At 44.0% G+C, this 17,217-nt stretch overlaps 1 protein-coding gene across 3 annotated transcripts; it reads left to right on the top strand.

Moving 5' to 3' along the window:
- Nucleotides 1-448: 448 nt before the first annotated feature.
- On the top strand, nucleotides 449-16,409 carry rundc3aa (RUN domain containing 3Aa). Of its 3 annotated transcripts, XM_006638100.3 has the most exons (12): nucleotides 486-809; nucleotides 946-1,139; nucleotides 5,644-5,759; nucleotides 5,982-6,115; nucleotides 7,814-7,899; nucleotides 10,218-10,307; nucleotides 11,449-11,529; nucleotides 12,045-12,210; nucleotides 13,288-13,445; nucleotides 14,246-14,365; nucleotides 14,852-14,955; nucleotides 15,537-16,409. In XM_006638100.3, the coding sequence occupies exons 2-12, from the start codon at nucleotides 1,033-1,035 to the stop codon at nucleotides 15,677-15,679; spliced, it is 1,305 nt and encodes a 434-aa protein (XP_006638163.1). In that variant the 5' UTR covers nucleotides 486-809; nucleotides 946-1,032; the 3' UTR covers nucleotides 15,680-16,409. The 3 variants fall into 3 exon arrangements, with proteins under 3 accessions (XP_069041917.1, XP_006638163.1, XP_069041916.1); XM_069185815.1 differs by having other exon boundaries at nucleotides 486-1,139; XM_069185816.1 differs by lacking the exon at nucleotides 15,537-16,409 and having other exon boundaries at nucleotides 449-1,139; nucleotides 12,045-12,244; nucleotides 14,852-14,941.
- Nucleotides 16,410-17,217: the final 808 nt, after the last annotated feature.

Here is a 17,217-nt window from a genome sequence, read left to right as displayed (position 1 = left end):
AACACTGCTCGGTAGGTACAGAAATTAAAACTCCCCCCAGTGGGCTCTTCTGTAAGATCTTGGCTCTTACCCTGCATTGAGAAAATAGCCGTAAAATTTATCAAAGCCTGAGCGGTTTTTCCAACCTTTTACACCACATACAGTACGTGTCTAAAATCAAACCTGATGAAAGGTCCAGGATTAGATGAGGTACAGTGCGCCCTTTAATGACTTAAGATGAATTTTAAACCTCATTTTACATGAACAGAAATGTTAAGACTTTCCCCAACATGTTATGCTGACATTCAGGGAGCGGGCTATAATTCTTTGTCTTAGTATTTTATTTTCAGGTGTACATGTACATCGTGTAAGAACATCGCTGCCTGTTATTTTAAGGCCCGGTAATTACCAAGATAGCGCATTACGCTGTCCTCGTAAATATAACGGTTTTTTTTTTCCAAGGCAAACTATCACAGGCTACAGTTTGAATTTCCACCTTATATTGAAATACTCGTATTATTTCTGATATAGTGGATCATGCTGGAGGTTACGGCTTGCTACCTGATAGTATAAATGAAAGATCGTGCTGCTTTCCGTGCATTAAAGATGCAGGGATGCAGTTTCGCAAGGTTTATTTATAGTTCATTGCTGTGCTCGACAGTGGGTAGTTCTAGCTGTATTTCGATGGGCTGTGCTGTTCGACACGTCATCGAAAGCCGGGCTGGGGGGCATCTTCTGAGATCACTGGTACAGGAGACAGAGGGAGGAGAGACGAGGGATGTTGTAGCACCTCGGACAGTACCGCTTCAGCGAGCTGCGTCGGAGGGCCGGTATGCACCGGAGCTAGAATTACATTTGTTTTTTAAAAAAGGGGGGTGGGGGAGATATCGGTGCATTTTGACGTTTGACGGCTCCTTTCGTCGGTTGGGTACGAATCCCTCATCGCTGGCGATCTCCTTCCGACAGCCCGAGGACCCGGGGAGATGTACACGGCGTAACAAGGGAGGGGTCTTGTCGGTCGGTACCGAGCGGTGTGGATCTGCGCCGTCCTGGATGGAATCGAGCTGCCTCCAGTCTGCAATGGCGATGGGGCTGTCGTCGAAAAAAGCATCTTGTCGGAGCGTCGCGGTGGAAAGGAAGAACTTGATTACGGTTTGCCGGTAAGAGCTGGAGAGGAATGTGAATGGCCGTTTTACTGATGCACTGTCGACTGTGGGTGCTGGGATTTCTTTTTGTTGGGGGGTCACGTTACATTATTTTTCTATATAGTGACCACCGCTTTAAGCAGTCCTCGATTTCCAGCGTGACAAACCCTTCGCCTGGTCGCAGTCTGTAACGCAGAAGCGGCCCGGCTCAACGACGAGACCGGTGTTGAGCGCTGATGCGAGGATGAGGCAGGCCGGGGTCATTGTCGCGATGGCTTTATGATTCGTAACGTTTCACTATAGCAGCTCAATCAAAAATAATGAGATACGAGTGATCATCCTAGGAAATTCAAACATAACATATTCGTTGTCTTGACGGGTGATGTGTTTTGGGTCGCCCGTAGTGGGTACAAGCGAAGAAAAGATCAAATAACCGGCTGGCAGGCGTGTGGGGTCATTAAGTGAAATAATGGACTGCTGGAGCGCTTGTCTTCCGCTACTGTAGTCCTTGAGGGCTGGGACCTGAAGACCGGGCCGGGGGTGCCTGTGTGGTGTGTGGTACCCCCGGTATCCGGGAGGTTGTTGTGGATGTGAGGTAATCCGTCGCCGGAGCAGGAATGTCACGGATGGTGTCGTTGCCAAGGCGACAACCTTCCCGTGGAAGAGGACACTGTAGCTGCCGTCGCCTCGGCTGTGTCGCTGTGCTGAAGGAAACCTCAATCAATAACTGAGCGAGAAAGCATCCGCTGTCATTTGTTTTGATCAAATATTAAAGCTTTAAAAATGGATTCAATTGCTTAACAATTGTAGTGTCCTGTCGTGGTATAGGCTGCAGTGCCCAATGACCTTTTCTCGTTGAGACGAATAAAGGCCACTAGGGAATAGCAATTAACCCCTACAGCAGTGCTTCTGACTGACAGCAATACTTCTGCACTATCATTAAATGTTTTCAACAAAATAGCTGGTGACATTGTTACCGGATATGAAACAAGTGTAGAATCACCAGTATTGTATAATGTGCATATTCCCTGGTGTGTATTTTTAATGCTGTTGTTTAACATTGTGAGGACAGTGGGATTGTACTGCGCATAGCTGGAGTGAACAACTACAGTACGATTCATTTTCACACAAGTTGTTTTAATATTTATAGTAGTACAACCTTGTTTTCCCAATGGTAACTTTATATCTGATGTGCTCAATGAAAATCCAATACAACTGCTTCCAAAATATTGCTGGTCATTTCAGAAAAATAAATTGGAAACCGTTATGTTGTCCACACCATCGTACAGTATTCCTTCAGAGGAGGCTAAATGGAAAACAAAAATATTTTTTCTTTCACAAGTTGGTGCTAGAGCTTGTGAAACATAATCCAGTTTGTGAGAAAGGAAGTAAATCTGAGGTATGTTGTGTAAAAACTGCTAGCTCCTTTTTAGCATGTCTGTATTAGAAGGAAGAAGGTGGAAGATAAAGTTTTTTTCAAAGTAGGCATAGCTGCTGGTTCAAATAAATTTCAAGAAATGTGCTTATACTTGTACTGCTGAAATAACCGGAGGTCAGGGTCCGGGAGGTAATGGCATTGTAGCTTTCCTGTGGAGCACAGGCGCAGTACAGGAGCCATGACAGCAGTCTTTACCATGAAGATTCACGGTCTGGGCGATAGATTGTGAATTTTTTGCACTCACTATAGTAGGAATATCTTTGGCTTAGGATGTAGACTCTGGCAAAACGAATGCTTCTGACTGACAGTCAACAAAGGAGCTGATACCAGGTACCGTCTTAAAATCGGGGTCAAACTGAAAGCATCTCAGGACAGGAGGTGACAATAAGGCCATTGTCCCGTCGTCATGGGGACGCATCGGAATGGCCGAAGGAGGCCTTGTGGTACAAGGGCAGCACCCCTGACATCACTGAATTAGCCAGCATTGTTCTGAGCGCGTTGTCAGAGCCGGAGATCTGACACAGACTGGAAATGGAGTTGGGTAGGAGTGGCGCGTTGTTTGGCCACTTCCATAAGGCAGACTACTCATTCACTGGCTAGATCTCAAAATACCACACTTGACGGCGACTGAAACCCTAGAAGTGCAAACTCCAGATTCAAGTGCTTTTCACGGACCCTTTTCAATACCTAAAAAAACAACAGGTCGTTTGACATTTTCCAAATATTTAGCTCAAGTTAACTCAAGTAACTAAAATTAGAGATGTGAAAAAAACAATATGTTCATGTGGCATTTCAGTGCTGGACTTGCATTGTATAGGGTTCCCAAGCTGTGGTCCAGCATGGTCCTCCTAGAATATCTGAGGTATTCGCAGAAGTCTCTTGTTGGCTTTACCTTGAAGCTTGATCTTCAGGAGTTCAGCAAGACTGGGGCCTGCAAAGTTCTGAGAAGGAGATGGTACTGTATCTAGGAGAAATCAAGTGAAACAAGTTCCTGCTTGTAATGGGGTTGGCACACCAGTAGGTGGCACTGGTACCCCTGATTCTGAAATCCCAAGACAAAGGCAGTGGATGAAGAAAGACAGGCTGAAGACCTGAGGCCTTTTTGTGCCTCCCTGATCTTTGTTGTCCGACTTGTCAGGAGTCTGGGGTTACTATTCTTCTCTTGCAACATATGAAGTTCACATTCCCACGACATGTTAATGTGCAAAACCATTCTGTTTAGTTTAGCTGGTGTATAAAATTACTTGCACCACAGCATAACACAATGTAACAACAAAAACTAACACAATGTTGTAGATAATGACACAAGCAATGTATGTCTGGTTTCACACACATGAGACAGACCTCTGTCATCTTCCTTGATCAGGAAGATCCCCCAGCCTCAATGTGGTGGAATGTGAACTTCAATCCCACAGAAAATGGTTTATTTCAGCTCCAGGCCATCCTTTCAGGAAAATGGGGTGGTACTGGGGTACCTAATATTTTGGCCAGTAGGTATAGAGACTGCTCCTAGGATCTGCAGGGACAGAAAATGCTTTTGCAGCTTTACACCCAGCATCCAAGAGGGGAGACATCCAATTTCTGTATTTTTGTTTTTGTCAGTTGTCCTTGGCTTTAGAAAGTCCAGTAAAAAAAAAAAGAGAGTTAAATCATATTTAAAAAGAGCCACTGAACGTTTCAAGAACTACTTTGGAATGCCCTCATCGTACGGCATGCACTTTTCTCTTTCTGCACAGGAGATTACACATCCCAGTATCAGCCCTTAAACAGAGCCTGCGAGTTGAATGCCATCATAACAACTGAGAACAAAGTACTGCTGTTTTGACAGAGCATTATAAGGATGTGTTATAGGCTTCTGCATGTTTTTTTACATTTGATAGATTTTTATGATGTAAAATTCTCTCATGCTACATGTCATTTATCTTCTTAATTTTATGTTACTCTTGTCCCTTGTGCAAAGAGAAAAATGCTCTATTTTCACGAATTCACACAGCTCCAAAAACTGCTCAAGAAGTTATTGCTGCCTTTGTGAATGTCTTTGTTCTTGTGCTCGGATTGAGTGACTGGCACTGCCGTTTTTCTGCCATGTAACATCCTTTGGTTTTGTTTTTACCTCTTGTTTTAATTCTTACTGATTTAGATAGAGCTCTGTATCAACATTGGAGATAAACAAATGGATTCAATACATCTATAAAACAATGACAACAGTTCTATTTTACAAGTGTTGTGAAAAAAGTTCAACCTTCTATGGTCTCTTCTATAAAGTGTGTTGATGTTGGCATTCTGGTTGGATTTTCAATTCAGTTGGCATTTTCTACCCTTGTATGTGTTCTGCTAATCAGCTTTGAGAAGAAATGTTAGATGATCAAGAAATGTTCGATGTTAGATGACCTGAGGAGGTCAGTGGATAGTGGTCTAAGTCATAAGATTGACAAAGAATAAATAGGCAGTGGTTTCCCTGGAGTCCCTCGAGAAATGTCAGGATGAAATCCTTGAAATTCAGTACATTTCCAGCTTCCAAACAAGCTAGTGGTCCAGAGGGGCATCTTACATTAGTATACTACAGTATATGTGGGGGCATTACGAGCACAAAGCTCTTCTCCAGTCCCGGTCCTGGGCCTGTACACCCACTGTTCTCATTCCAGCTGAGCTCTTTACCTAACAAGTTAGCTCAACTGGAACCTTTGCATGTGTTTTTTATCTCCAGATGTGGGGATCTTAAATTACAGATCAAAAGTTGCAATTGTTAAAAGTCCACCTCCAACATGCTGAGGAGGCGAATACAGTTAAAGGACTGCAAAAAGAATTTTCTTAGCAGTGCTGGCAAAGCTTTTAACTGTATTAGCTGCATTTCACGAACTAGAAAAACAATTGTGACAAATTGCTTTCAAATCAATTTGCTTTATTCTTAATTCTAAAGTAGTAAAAGCGTTGTTTTTTTGCAAATCTTTGAATGCTTGTCTAAACATCCCTGTTCTTCCAGAGTCAACAGATTAATATCCTTCAGTTATTTTGTCTTGAGTAAATTCTTAGATCCAGAAACTATATATAGTTTTATGGTCTGTGGGTTGTGTTCTGCAGGTTTTCAGTGAAGACGCTGTTAGAGAAGTACACAGCAGAGCCTATTGATGACTCATCAGAGGAATTCATCAACTTTGCTGCGATTCTAGAGCAGATCCTTAGCCATCGTTTCAAAGGTAATTGAACCGGAGTCCAGTGAACTGGAGTGCTGAATGAATGAATGACCAGGACCCCTGCCTCAGACTGATCTGATTGCTGGTGGAAAGTGTGAAGCCCGAATTAAATCTAATTAAGTTAACAGAGAATCAAATTACATTCATTAACCATCGGTCATAATGATGAAACTCATTTTTCAAAGCCGAAGAAAGCTTTCTGACTTTTCAAAAATGCCTTCTCAGGCCCTGCCAGCTGGTTCAGCTATGATGGACAGAGAAGCTTCTGGGACTACATTCGCGTTGCCTGCAGCAAAGTCCAGAACAACTGCGTCTCGAGCATCGAGAACATGGAGAACATCAACTCATCCCGAGCAAAGGCAAGAGGCCACTTCGGGAAGTTCTGGAAGTTCTGGAACTTGCCGACCGCAATCCGGCACACGTACAGAGTCTGTTTACGTGCAGTGGGATTGTCCACACCCCAGTGTCAATAGCAGCCTATGCCACTGCCAAGACACTACAGGCCAGACTATCAAATTGTCTGTTTGTGTCAGCTGGGTTTTGTGCTTTGTGTTTTTGCTGCACGCCCAGAGACATTAATAGGCTTATGCATCTGCCCTTGAAAGCTGTGCTGAGAGTTACTGAAGCAGATGGGGAAAGTCATAATGTGACATCAGTACCAAATATTCTCTCCTAGCTGGTTGTATTCACCTAGCCATTTCTGAAAGAAATGTCTTGTCTTCTACTATAATATACTATATTTTGTACTATGTCTGCTGATGATACTGATATGCTTTGTGGCTCTAGATCATAATATACTTCTGTTCTGAAATTAAGGCTACAGTGTGCAGAAGCCCTTTCCTCACTTTTCAAACCACTGCAGATACAGATTTTAAATTTTCTGCATTTTTATCATTATTACATGACAAATGACATGACTTGTCACCGGGAATATTTGTGATTCTACTTATAGGGAAGACCACACTTTGGGACAGTATGAATTTACACCATGCCAGTGATGAGAGACCATTTCCTTCTTAAATAGCCATGTGATTATTTTAACAATCATGTTTCCATCATTTCTGTGAGAACTTTACACTCTTTTCTATTGATAGTTGCAGTCATTATGCCTGCCTTGGTGTATATGTTCCTTTCAATTAAACAGCATTCCTTTTTTCAAATTATTGACAGGTCTGTCAAAGGATCCTTTGTTTATCTTGTATATTTTGCTTTATAATTTGTATGAATTATAAAAGTATGAATTTTGAACAAAGGGAGATTTTATTTAATGTATTTTTGCAATGGTCTGTGGGTTGTGTTCTGCAGGTTTTCAGTGAAGACACAAGCTCTATAAGTTACTGAATGATAGTATTTGCTAGGTTGAACTTCCAAGAGATTTTACAGATACCTTGCTGACTTGTTTACAGGAGGAGCGATTCTGAAAGGATTCCCCAATATTCTTCCCTTTAAATGTGTTTTAAGCCATCAGATATCACACATGTGGAAATTGTAATATAGGTCCTTTTGCTTCATAGTCAATGTACAGTGTTATTTTGTGTGCTGGTCCTTTCAGTGAAAAGGGAAAGATTCCTACTGTGGGTCAGTGCCTTTTATAGACTGTGTGCTGCATACACTGTGTACACACTGATGTGAAGTCACCAGCTTTTCTCTTGCTTGATAATTGAGTTGAGTTTCCCATAACCAAGTACATACAGTATATTTCATATGCTCAGAAGAATTTAAATCTCCTCTACAAGAACATAGCTTGATCCACATCAGCCTACAAAACAATTTAACCGCAGCCCTGATCTGATTTGCAATCAGCGTGCTTAAAATGCATCATATGATGTTTCACCCCTTATCGATCTGTTGTGTGAAAAACAGAGGACATGCCCAAAACTGGACTGAAAGATGGGAAGGCAGGGAATCGCATCTTGTAATTAGTGCAGTTCCTTCTGTTTTAGGTGATATCTGGCAGTCTGAGAGGAAGAATATCTGAGAAGCCCAGTAGCTGCTGCTGTGCTGCTGAGGCTGTCAGACGAGGTGAATAATGGGCTCTTTGTTCTTGCTGTCTGCAGGGCCGTGCCTGGGTGAGAGTGGCACTGATGGAGAAGCGTCTTTCAGAGTACATCGCCACAGCCCTGAGGGACACGCGGACAACCAGGTATCGCCAGCTTTCACCCTCCACAGAAGCACTGCCGGGCTGCTGAATATTGCTCCAGCTTGAGAATGTGTTACGTTATTTATAGCGCAGAAAAATGGCATATTCCATAGGAGCGACCCACCCTCTGCAAAATGAAGTAGCAGCAGACTAGGCCTTTAGCCCAGTGTGCAGAGATATGGAAAAAAGGCTGATGCAAGCAGCCTCATGGGAAACAAAATTACTGGTGCATTGCTGAAGGCAAAAGCAGATCTGGCTAATTTATCAGTTCAGACAGCCTCTAAGGTTTAAAAGGCTGTGATTAGCAAGTGGAAAAATAAACACTGAAAGTACAACGAAGGCTGCAGGAAGCTCCTGCACTGTAACCCTGATCTTATGTTCCACATCAGTTGTGTCCACTGTTTATTGCAGCTGATGCTCAGGGTTTGGGCAGTACGTATTGCTCATTTTGATCATAAATATATATTTGAATCCTTTACTTGGTCAAAGATACAAAACCCTAAAAAATCTTTCACTGGGAGGGCAGGAATTGACTCTGACTATTCAGGCACATTCCAGCTCCTGTTTCTATACAAGTAGACACATAAGAAAGTCAAACCTGACAACTTCTCAAACGAGAAGAGTCTGTGGTAAAGGCTGTAAGGGGAAAACTGATTCCTCTTGATGATCCAAAAATCTTTTCACCAGGTGCACAGAGTGAATCTGAAAAAGCATCAGCTGACCAAGGCATTCTTAACTAAAAAAAAAATGCAATCATTTTATTTGAGGAAAATCTTGCAGGATCTTTTGGCAGTATTTACTTCACTTTTGACTGTTTGCTCGTGTAATGACAATCTAAGAGTGGCAGAGAAAGCATTACAGAAGTTTTACAAGAGTATTGTTTTTTAATCCATCCATTTTCTAACCACTTCTTCCAGTTCAGGGTCATGGGGGAGCCAGAGCCTATCCCAGCAAGCAACAGACACAAGGCTGGGTACAGCCTGGATGGGACCCCAGCCCATCATACTGTAGGGCACACACAGGCACTGACACACACCCTCACACCACGGACAGTTTTCCCAGAAGCCAATGCACTTACCTTTTGGTCTATTGGGGGAGACCGGAGCACAAAGAGGAAACCATACAGACTCCTCACAGATACTCCAGGTCCTAAGTGACCCAGGACCAAGGAGCTGTGAGGTAGCATAATCACTGTGCCACCCATATCACTTTCCACTGATGCTGGAAATAGTTTTTGCTCCTTTTGTCAGGATTCTATTGTGAAGTCCATTGGGATGTTCGAAACAAAAACGAGATGCACAAAATGTGATTCTTATTAACGTGAAGATTAGCTTGTTGTCTTTTTGCAATTTCTTGACTCTGTTCTTGCTGTCTGGCTGAACCACAGTGGAGATGCTGAGGGGGGCTTTGTCAGCTGCTGTTGGTAAAGAGAGCTTTTTTGCGACCTCTCTGATGCTTCATGAGCACAGTGTTACAGTGAAGGGAGGGGGCTCTTCGTCCTCCTCCTCGTCCTCCTCCTCCCCCTGTTTATTCTCTAGTCGTTGATGTTTCTGTAGATGCCATCTGTCAGTGCCGGCTCTCCCCCACTCCGCCCACAGCAGGCAGGAGAGTGATTTTACCATCGAGCTGCCAAGTAGCGTGACTGAAACACTGTTCGGAACCAGCTGACAGGATTCGTGAACCAGAGCCTCCAGGGAGCATCGTCTTCCCTTCTAGCGTTGGGCCTTTTCCTTCCCAAACTGGAAGACATGCCCTGTCCGTATTTGACATGCAAATGTCATGTGACCCTCTGAAAACTGGCCATTTTGTGTCCTGCTCACTTGTTGCATCCCTCCCACGAAGCAGAGGATACTTTTCCATTCTGTATTACATTTTACTGCATTTCAGGTCAAACAGGTTTTCAGAAAACAATAATGTAGAGAAACTTTAATCGCTTTATAGTGCATGTGTCTGCCTGTGCACAAATAATAATTATGGAATTGGTGTGAGACTCCCAATTGTTTTTGCTCTGTAGGTCATTTTTTTCTCAGTCTGGCTAAGTACTGTACCCAGATTAGCTTCTGGAATGGCAGCTGGTGCCATACGTGCAAACAGGGTGAAATATCTGTAGGAAGACATCAGTGTTATACCATAGTGTGCCCTTTCCATATGCAGCTTTTGCTAGAGTGTTTTGCCAGCATGACAGATTACTTTCTGAGCAGAATTAACTATGATTGCAGGTAATAAGGAGAGCACTGCAAATATCACATGCAGCTAGAAAGGAATTTATTCACAATAATAAAGCAGTCTACATTAATGCTGTCTTTGATCAATGTCTTCAGGAGGTTTTATGATGACGGGGCGATCATGCTGAGGGAAGAATCCACTGTGCTGACAGGAATGCTGATTGGGCTGAGCGCTATAGACTTCAGGTAAGAGGGCAGTAACATCAGACACATGTATCCAACCATAGGGCTAGGTAGTTTGTTCCATGCACCCGCAACTCTTTGTGTAGTGCCGAGCCTCTTTTGTCAACTCCGATTGCATCTGTACCTTGCATATTATTGTGTCTTTGGATCCTTATATCATTTTTCAACCTGAAAAATGTTTCAGGTTTTTTATTTTCTTTTCTACGTGAGTTTCTGCCACAACAGACACGTCACCCTTTGTGGAAAGCAGTAAAGAAGTGCTTCCTACACACAATCCTAAATGTTGCATCTCTTAATTTTCATATTTCTGCACAGGACTGTGCTTCATTGTTGTTCTGGAAGTGAAACATTGGCTTTCCTTTGTCAGCTCCTTTCCGAATGAGCTGAAAGACCTCTTACTTACTGGCCTAGAGAGTAGACTAGATCAATACCCAGTCCTGATGCAGGATGCAGGAATCACATAGCTCCTCTGGTTTCTATTCTACAGTACCTTACTAAAGGTCTGATTTAATGTTACCAGTGATTTATTGCAGCCTGCTGAAATTCTTACAGGTCTCTGGTTGCTGACCAATAAAAACTGCAGGACTGTGGCTTTATATGGTTCAGTTAGGATGACACAGTGACTAGACAGTAATAGGTTTGTGTATTCAGGGTCAATAAAAACTAGATCAGCAGTGATAGTATGCACTGTATGACTCCATTCCTGATGCAGTTTAAAACAGTCAGGGTTCATTTTAGTGAATGACTAGGCCCTAAGAGACTTTTTTCTCTCTTTGGTTAGGGCCTTTATCTGGGTCATTTAAACAATCCCATTTGCTCTTCTTTGAAAATACTTTGAACATCTTGTAGAATGCTTCACTGGTTGGTGGGGCCTTTCTCCTTTTCGGTCTCTTCCTCTCCTGTGGTTCAGGAGTCACTGCTGGCTTACTATGTCTTACAACAGTTTGCTATTGAGGTGGGTAAATAATAAAACATTACTGATAATTTGAAATGTTCATTAAAAATATATAAAATTGCTCTCCCAGTTCTTTGTATGGTTCCATAACAGGAAAGCTGTCCTGATTTATTAATTTAGATGGCAATTTACTACAGCCATGTACTGTATGAAAAGATTGGGAATGTAGCCTCTCTGCTCTTTGCCCAGTTTCTGCCTGAAAGGTGAGGTACTAGATGGAAAGACCCCAGCAGTGATCGATTACACACCTTACCTGAAGTTTACACAAAGGTAAGCACCTTCACAAGTCTCTAATCAAGGTTATTGTACTGCAGGGATATAGAGCAGTTGTTCAGCCTGATTTTCATTTTTTTAAGAGAAAAAAAGCTGTGTACACTACTGTGTAACACCCTTTCCTAGTCTTTACAAGTGGATGATTTTAAGGGTGATGAATAAGACCTGCTGGACAGGGACCTCCTAACACTCTGATACTTCCTGGGTCAAGAGCCCAAGAACTAGAACATCTGACAGGCTGGAGCCAGTAATAACCCAGAAAAGGGTTTTCTTAGACTCTTACTAAATGTCCCATGATGCTATCCAATGATGGAGTTCTCCAGGCGAGAGAAAGAGGAAAGTATGTGTGTGAAAACCTTGCACTGCAATAACCTTTACCCTGATTCTGAATAAAGCCTGCAGTGTGGACTGTAAGTGAATCATGTGCTCTGTGTCGTAGTGAAGCCGACACGGCTGTAGGATGGATGTGTAAGGCGCTGGCTGGTGAATCCGTGTTCCTTGTCTCCGTGCAGCTACGACTACATGAGCGACGATGACGACAGGAACAGCGTGGACAGCAGCACCAGTGACGACAGCATTCCTGACCATCCCTACATCCCCCTGGTCACGGACGAGGAGAGCTGGAGCAGGAAGTGTCGCAAGATGGAGCAGAAATATAAGATCGTTTATGCACAGAAGGTCCTGGCCCTGCCTTCTAGTATGGTGCAGTTAGGTGCAGTGTTTCTGTAGCGTGTTGGAAGTCACAATTTTAGTCATACTGTGGAATACCTGTGGGTGTGTCCAGGCCAGCAAACAACACAGACAGATAGCAGTAAGGTTTAAACACACGAGTGCAATTTATGTATTGTGCAGGGAATTCAAAACAAAAGCCTAAGGTCTTCATCAAGCTCCTGCCGAAACATCTTCTCAAAGCCCCTAGCTACCCTGCTCCCCGAACTCCAAACACACTCGTCACGTGAGCTCGTCCAAATACACCACAAAGCCTCTTTCTCTCCCTCCGAGGCTTTTTTACCATTTTATGAAACGGTCACAACACTCACAAATTCATTCCAAGCAGTGAGCCTGTATTTAAAGAGTCACCTGACCGAAGGGCTTCCTGCAGTTGGTCAGCTGACAGATCCCCAGAAGGAGTTGTGCTCTTACCCAGTGTGACAGTTTGGGATGCCAAGGTACTGCTGGCTGGGCTGTTATAGTTGTATAGTTATACAGCAGGATACTAGCCTCATGAATGGTTTCCTCCTAATGATTTATTGCCACGCACTCTTCCTTTATGGGTAAAGTAGACCGATAATAACAGGGTAATCTTTGGAGATCGCTTCACTTATTAACTTTCTAATAGATTTTCTGGCTGGGAAAGCCATTGTTTTTCAACTTTTGAGCTGTGGCTACTGCCTACCAGAGCTTCCCTAGAAAACTGCCCTCTGTCAGTCTCTCTTTCCTCTGGGTTCCCTTCGAGCAGAAGAGGAAAGGCAGGGTTATGGTGGGTAGAGGCTTCTCAAAACTCACGGTCCAAAATACATTCCCTCTACAACACTGCCTCACCAGTCAGCTTGAAAATAGACAACAATAGAAAATACTCCTAATGTATTTAGAAGACATGTGCAGACACAGGTGTTTGCACTGTAGCTCAAATGGCATTAAATAGACTTTAGTGTTTGCTAGCCTGTAGCCTGGACAGTCTGCTGCTCAGACCCATTGCCTGTCTTTCGTGTGGGCCCGGGCTGCATTGTGAACAGGCTGCCTCTGCACCGGCAGGGTTACCTGGAGGAGCTGGTGAGGCTGAGGGAGTCGCAGCTGAAGAACCTGGAGGCGGAGAACAAGCGCCTGACCCTGCGGCTGGAGGAGGCGCGGCTGCAGAGCCAGCAGGAGAAGAAGGAGCTGGAGGGCATCGTGCTGGAGCTGCAGGAGCAGCTGTGAGTCAGCCCCGTGCACCGACAGCTGGCCCGGACACCAGCGCCACTCCCTCCTGCTCCAGCGCACTTCGAAGCTCATTTCACCCCCCGTTTCCTAACCGCTTCACCCACCTCAGGGAGCAGGGCTGCAGGAGCCTACCTGGCAAACAAAGTGCACAAGGCAGGGTACACCCTGGACAGGACACCAGTCAATCACAGGACACACACAGGCACAAACTCGGATACGCACACACACTCACACCAGGGCCAATTGTCCCAGAAGCCAGCTAGCCGTCTAGTACTGTATGTTCTTGGACTATGGGAAGAAACTGGAGCACCACTTTTATAACAACTGTCTTCTTCTCAGGTTGTAACTCACACAGTAGCTGTTTCCTAATTGGTAACATGCTGGATCATTGATGCCAATTCCATAAACTCAGCCTTGTACACAGTCATGGGGTCTTTTTGATTACAGCTCTGCGTTTGGATTTAAAAAGCAAGAAATTCCTCTACCCTTTATCTGTTTTTTGTTATAGCACAGTGGATATTCAGTTTTTCATAATGCCATGATCTACATCTGTAGAGTAATGAAAATTGAATCCCAACTCTCACTCTGTCTCTGCTCTTTTGGTGATTGTGCCCAGACAGTTTGAATCCAGTCAGCAATACTATGAAAGAAAACAGACCATTTACATTATTTCCTGTTTTCAATACAGCCATTCAAGTCTCAGATACTGTAAATGAATCAGCACTGGCTACATATTGGAAAGGCCTGTGGCAGTATTTTATGTGGCTTGTCATCTCTCTGTCCTGTTCAATAGAACTGGTCTCATTCCCTGCGATTCCAACAACTTGTCAAAGGAGATGACCATCCCCCTCGTCAACCAGTGGCCATCACTGAGAACCTTCAATAACCAAGAAGATGTCAAGCTCTTTCGAAGGTATTTCCTGATTCTTTTCCAATTTCACACGCTGGTATTGCAGACTGTGCAGAACAGAGGAAGATATCTGCTCTCTTCCCCAAAGGCTTAAAAAAAAATCAAGCCTGGTGTGACATCAGATACAACAACAGATCCTAACTCTAACACATTTCCCTATAATCTGTTATCTGCTAATGTCCCATGGACTAATATGTGGTTAGTTAATTAAATGATGAGATTGTTAGTCACCCCAAGATCTTGGCCATATTTAGGAGACCACTGCTGTTTCTGGATGGTTTATGTGACAACATGTTTCAGAGGACATGTGTTGTTTTAAACTCTCCAAGCCTGTTGTGCTGGAGGCTTGAGCTCAGTTGAATGAAAATTCAGAGTACAAAGAGGAGATGAACTGAACTGAGAATACAGATTTTGAGATCAATAGCCTTTTCATTCTCACCCCTGTTTTTACACTGCTTTTCTGTCTGCCTGTCTCACTGTGTGCCTCAGGAGAAGCTTCCACAGCGTGGAGCAGCTGTCTGCCGAGATTAGCCTGGACTCCGATTCGCAGAAGACTGATGGGAAGCAGAATGGGGAAACATGGTGCACAACAGGTACAGCTCTAGCCCTGGTAATGAGGCCCATTAGCATTAAAGACCACAGAAAATCTGAGAACAGTGTTTTTTGTGTACTAGGTGGTCTTGTTTGCAGACACTTTAATGCAAAGTTACTATAACTATCAACAGCCTTTGCTGCATAGTCACAGCCAGGCCTCAGTTTTCTAGGTTCTCCGAGGCTCAGTAACTTGCATAGAGTAAGACACAGTGAGTCGGGCCTCTTACGGATCCAAGCCCCCCCTGCACCCTTTTCTGTTAACCAAGAAAAAGTCCAATCTAGGCTACTGTTGCACTCTTGGCTACAGAGTTGCTTAACAGATCAAAAAGGCCACCGGTTTTCCCAGTCTTGAATCAATGAATCATTCCCTGTACTGTGCATCGTTGTTTTACACTGCATTTTACCCTAATTCAGTTGTTTTTTTCTGCTTTCTCTTATGGTTTGACATGTTTTCGCTGTGTAAATGCTCAGTAGGGTAATATTGCGCACCTTTAATGTTGCACATAACAATCTACCGTACAGGAAGTTGTGCAAAGGATCGAGACAAAAACAAATTTTAAGTCCAGTGTTTCTCTCCAAGGCAAAGACTACACACCCTCCATGCTGGGTCTCTGTGGCTCGCTGGCTTCCCTGCCCAGCTGCAAGTCTCTGGCCAGCCTGAAATCCAGTGAGTGTTTGGTCACCATCAGCACAGAAGCCAGCCCTGCCCTGTCGCCCAGCTAAAGAGGGATCTGGATCCCATTATTCCAGGCCTAGAGAGGAATACTGCACCCATTAATGCCAGTCCTGCCTAATTCCTGACTATGCCAACTCGGAGGACAGCCGCCTCCAACGCACCCTGTTCAGCTCTGCTCTTCCACTCCCGTTGAGACGATTGCTCTGGCTCCATGAAGCAAAACGCCCTGGCTGCTGAGGAGGAGAACGCTGGCCTGTCTGGACTTATGTCTGTCTGATTGTGTGTCTGTGTGCATCTGGTGCAGATAAAAAAAAAATCCAACTAAAAGCGACTTCCCCTTTAAATTTCATTTTGAACTTTTAGCGTGTTTAGATTGGAATGTTGATGATCTGACACCTCCAGCCAATGTCGTAAAGTTGAATTCAGACTCATTCTTGCCATTACTGATCTCTCTTTCTCGTTGTCTGCCCTTTGATCTATCAGTACCTTCTGTATCTACAGTATCTGTCAGGTATCGTTTTCTATCTATAGTATCTATCCTTCTATCTATGGTAGGTGAAAAGCTGTTTATCTGAATTTTCAGCCGTCTGTCACCATTAAGACTAAAAAGCAATTTTGCCCAAATTATTTTCCAGCTGTCTGGGTTTCTTTGAGTGTCAGTGAAGATCTGGTGATCAAGTGTGTGGCACTACTGATGTGTGTTACCAAAAACGATTTTGTGGCTCATAATGGAATTAATTGTTTTTAAATGCTGCTTCATAAAAAAGATTGACTGATTATTTTCCGTTCCATGATTCAGGTCACATAAGCACAAACAAGTATGCACAAAATATCAGTGTTCCTTAGATGTTTTTAATTCCAAAACCCATTTCATTTCTGCCTGGTCACATATCTGGATTTGTCAAGTTTGTGTTTTCCATTTAGAAAGTAGTTCTCAAATGCATTAGGGTGGCATGTATCAGTAGTCAGAGCTCTTGACTGCAGTACAGATTGCAGGTTGGGGGTTTGAGTCTCTGCCTGAAATACAGTACTTCTGCTGTGTTCTCGAGCAAGATCCTGTACCTCTTCCCAATTGCTCAAGTGCATTCAACTGTACGTCTAGGGAAGAGGCATGCTCTCCCAGCGTCCACTGTCCCATGAGCTGTGGGCAGCAGGGTGGGGAGGGCTGTGAACGAGCAGCTGGGGCCTAGTGCACACTGCTGCAGTGCAGAAGTGTGGGAGACATCGAAGTCGAGCAGCTGCTTGTTCCAGGTGGGGCAAAAGAGGCCATTGCTGAGCCAGCCTGGAGGAGCCGGACGGAGGGTGGGCCGATCAGGATGTCAGCAGGGGCGAGAAGAAGATGAGGTGAGAGCTGAGCTGTGAGCAGGTGGGGTCCAGAATCCGAACTCAGAGCTTTATTGACAGGTCCCATGAGTCACAGTGTTGCCAAAGCAGAAACGATTAACATTTACATCCATCCATTGTTTGAAAAGGCTCCCAGGCTTGTAGGGAAAATATCTAAGGCTACACTGAGGGGCATCACACGTGCTGGACAGGCAGGGTGCACGTTGTCTCGTTTGCCGGGACAATGGGGTGGATGTGTGCT

This window comes from Lepisosteus oculatus, chromosome 28 (genome assembly GCF_040954835.1).
Source record: "Lepisosteus oculatus isolate fLepOcu1 chromosome 28, fLepOcu1.hap2, whole genome shotgun sequence".
Taxonomy (NCBI): domain Eukaryota; kingdom Metazoa; phylum Chordata; class Actinopteri; order Semionotiformes; family Lepisosteidae; genus Lepisosteus; species Lepisosteus oculatus.
Note: the sequence above shows the minus strand (reverse complement) of the source record. Positions and strands in the feature narration are given on the sequence as shown.

Bases quoted from the DNA above. Each gene is read 5' to 3' on its own strand.
- rundc3aa (XM_069185815.1), top strand. From the start codon at position 553: ATGAAAGATCGTGCTGCTTTCCGTGCATTAAAGATGCAGGGATGCAGT. The intron at 10,308-11,448 runs GTAAGAGGGCAG...CTCTTTGCCCAG, and splicing joins CTGAGCGCTATAGACTTCAG to TTTCTGCCTGAAAGGTGAGG. The intron at 13,446-14,245 runs GTGAGTCAGCCC...CCTGTTCAATAG, and splicing joins CTGGAGCTGCAGGAGCAGCT to AACTGGTCTCATTCCCTGCG.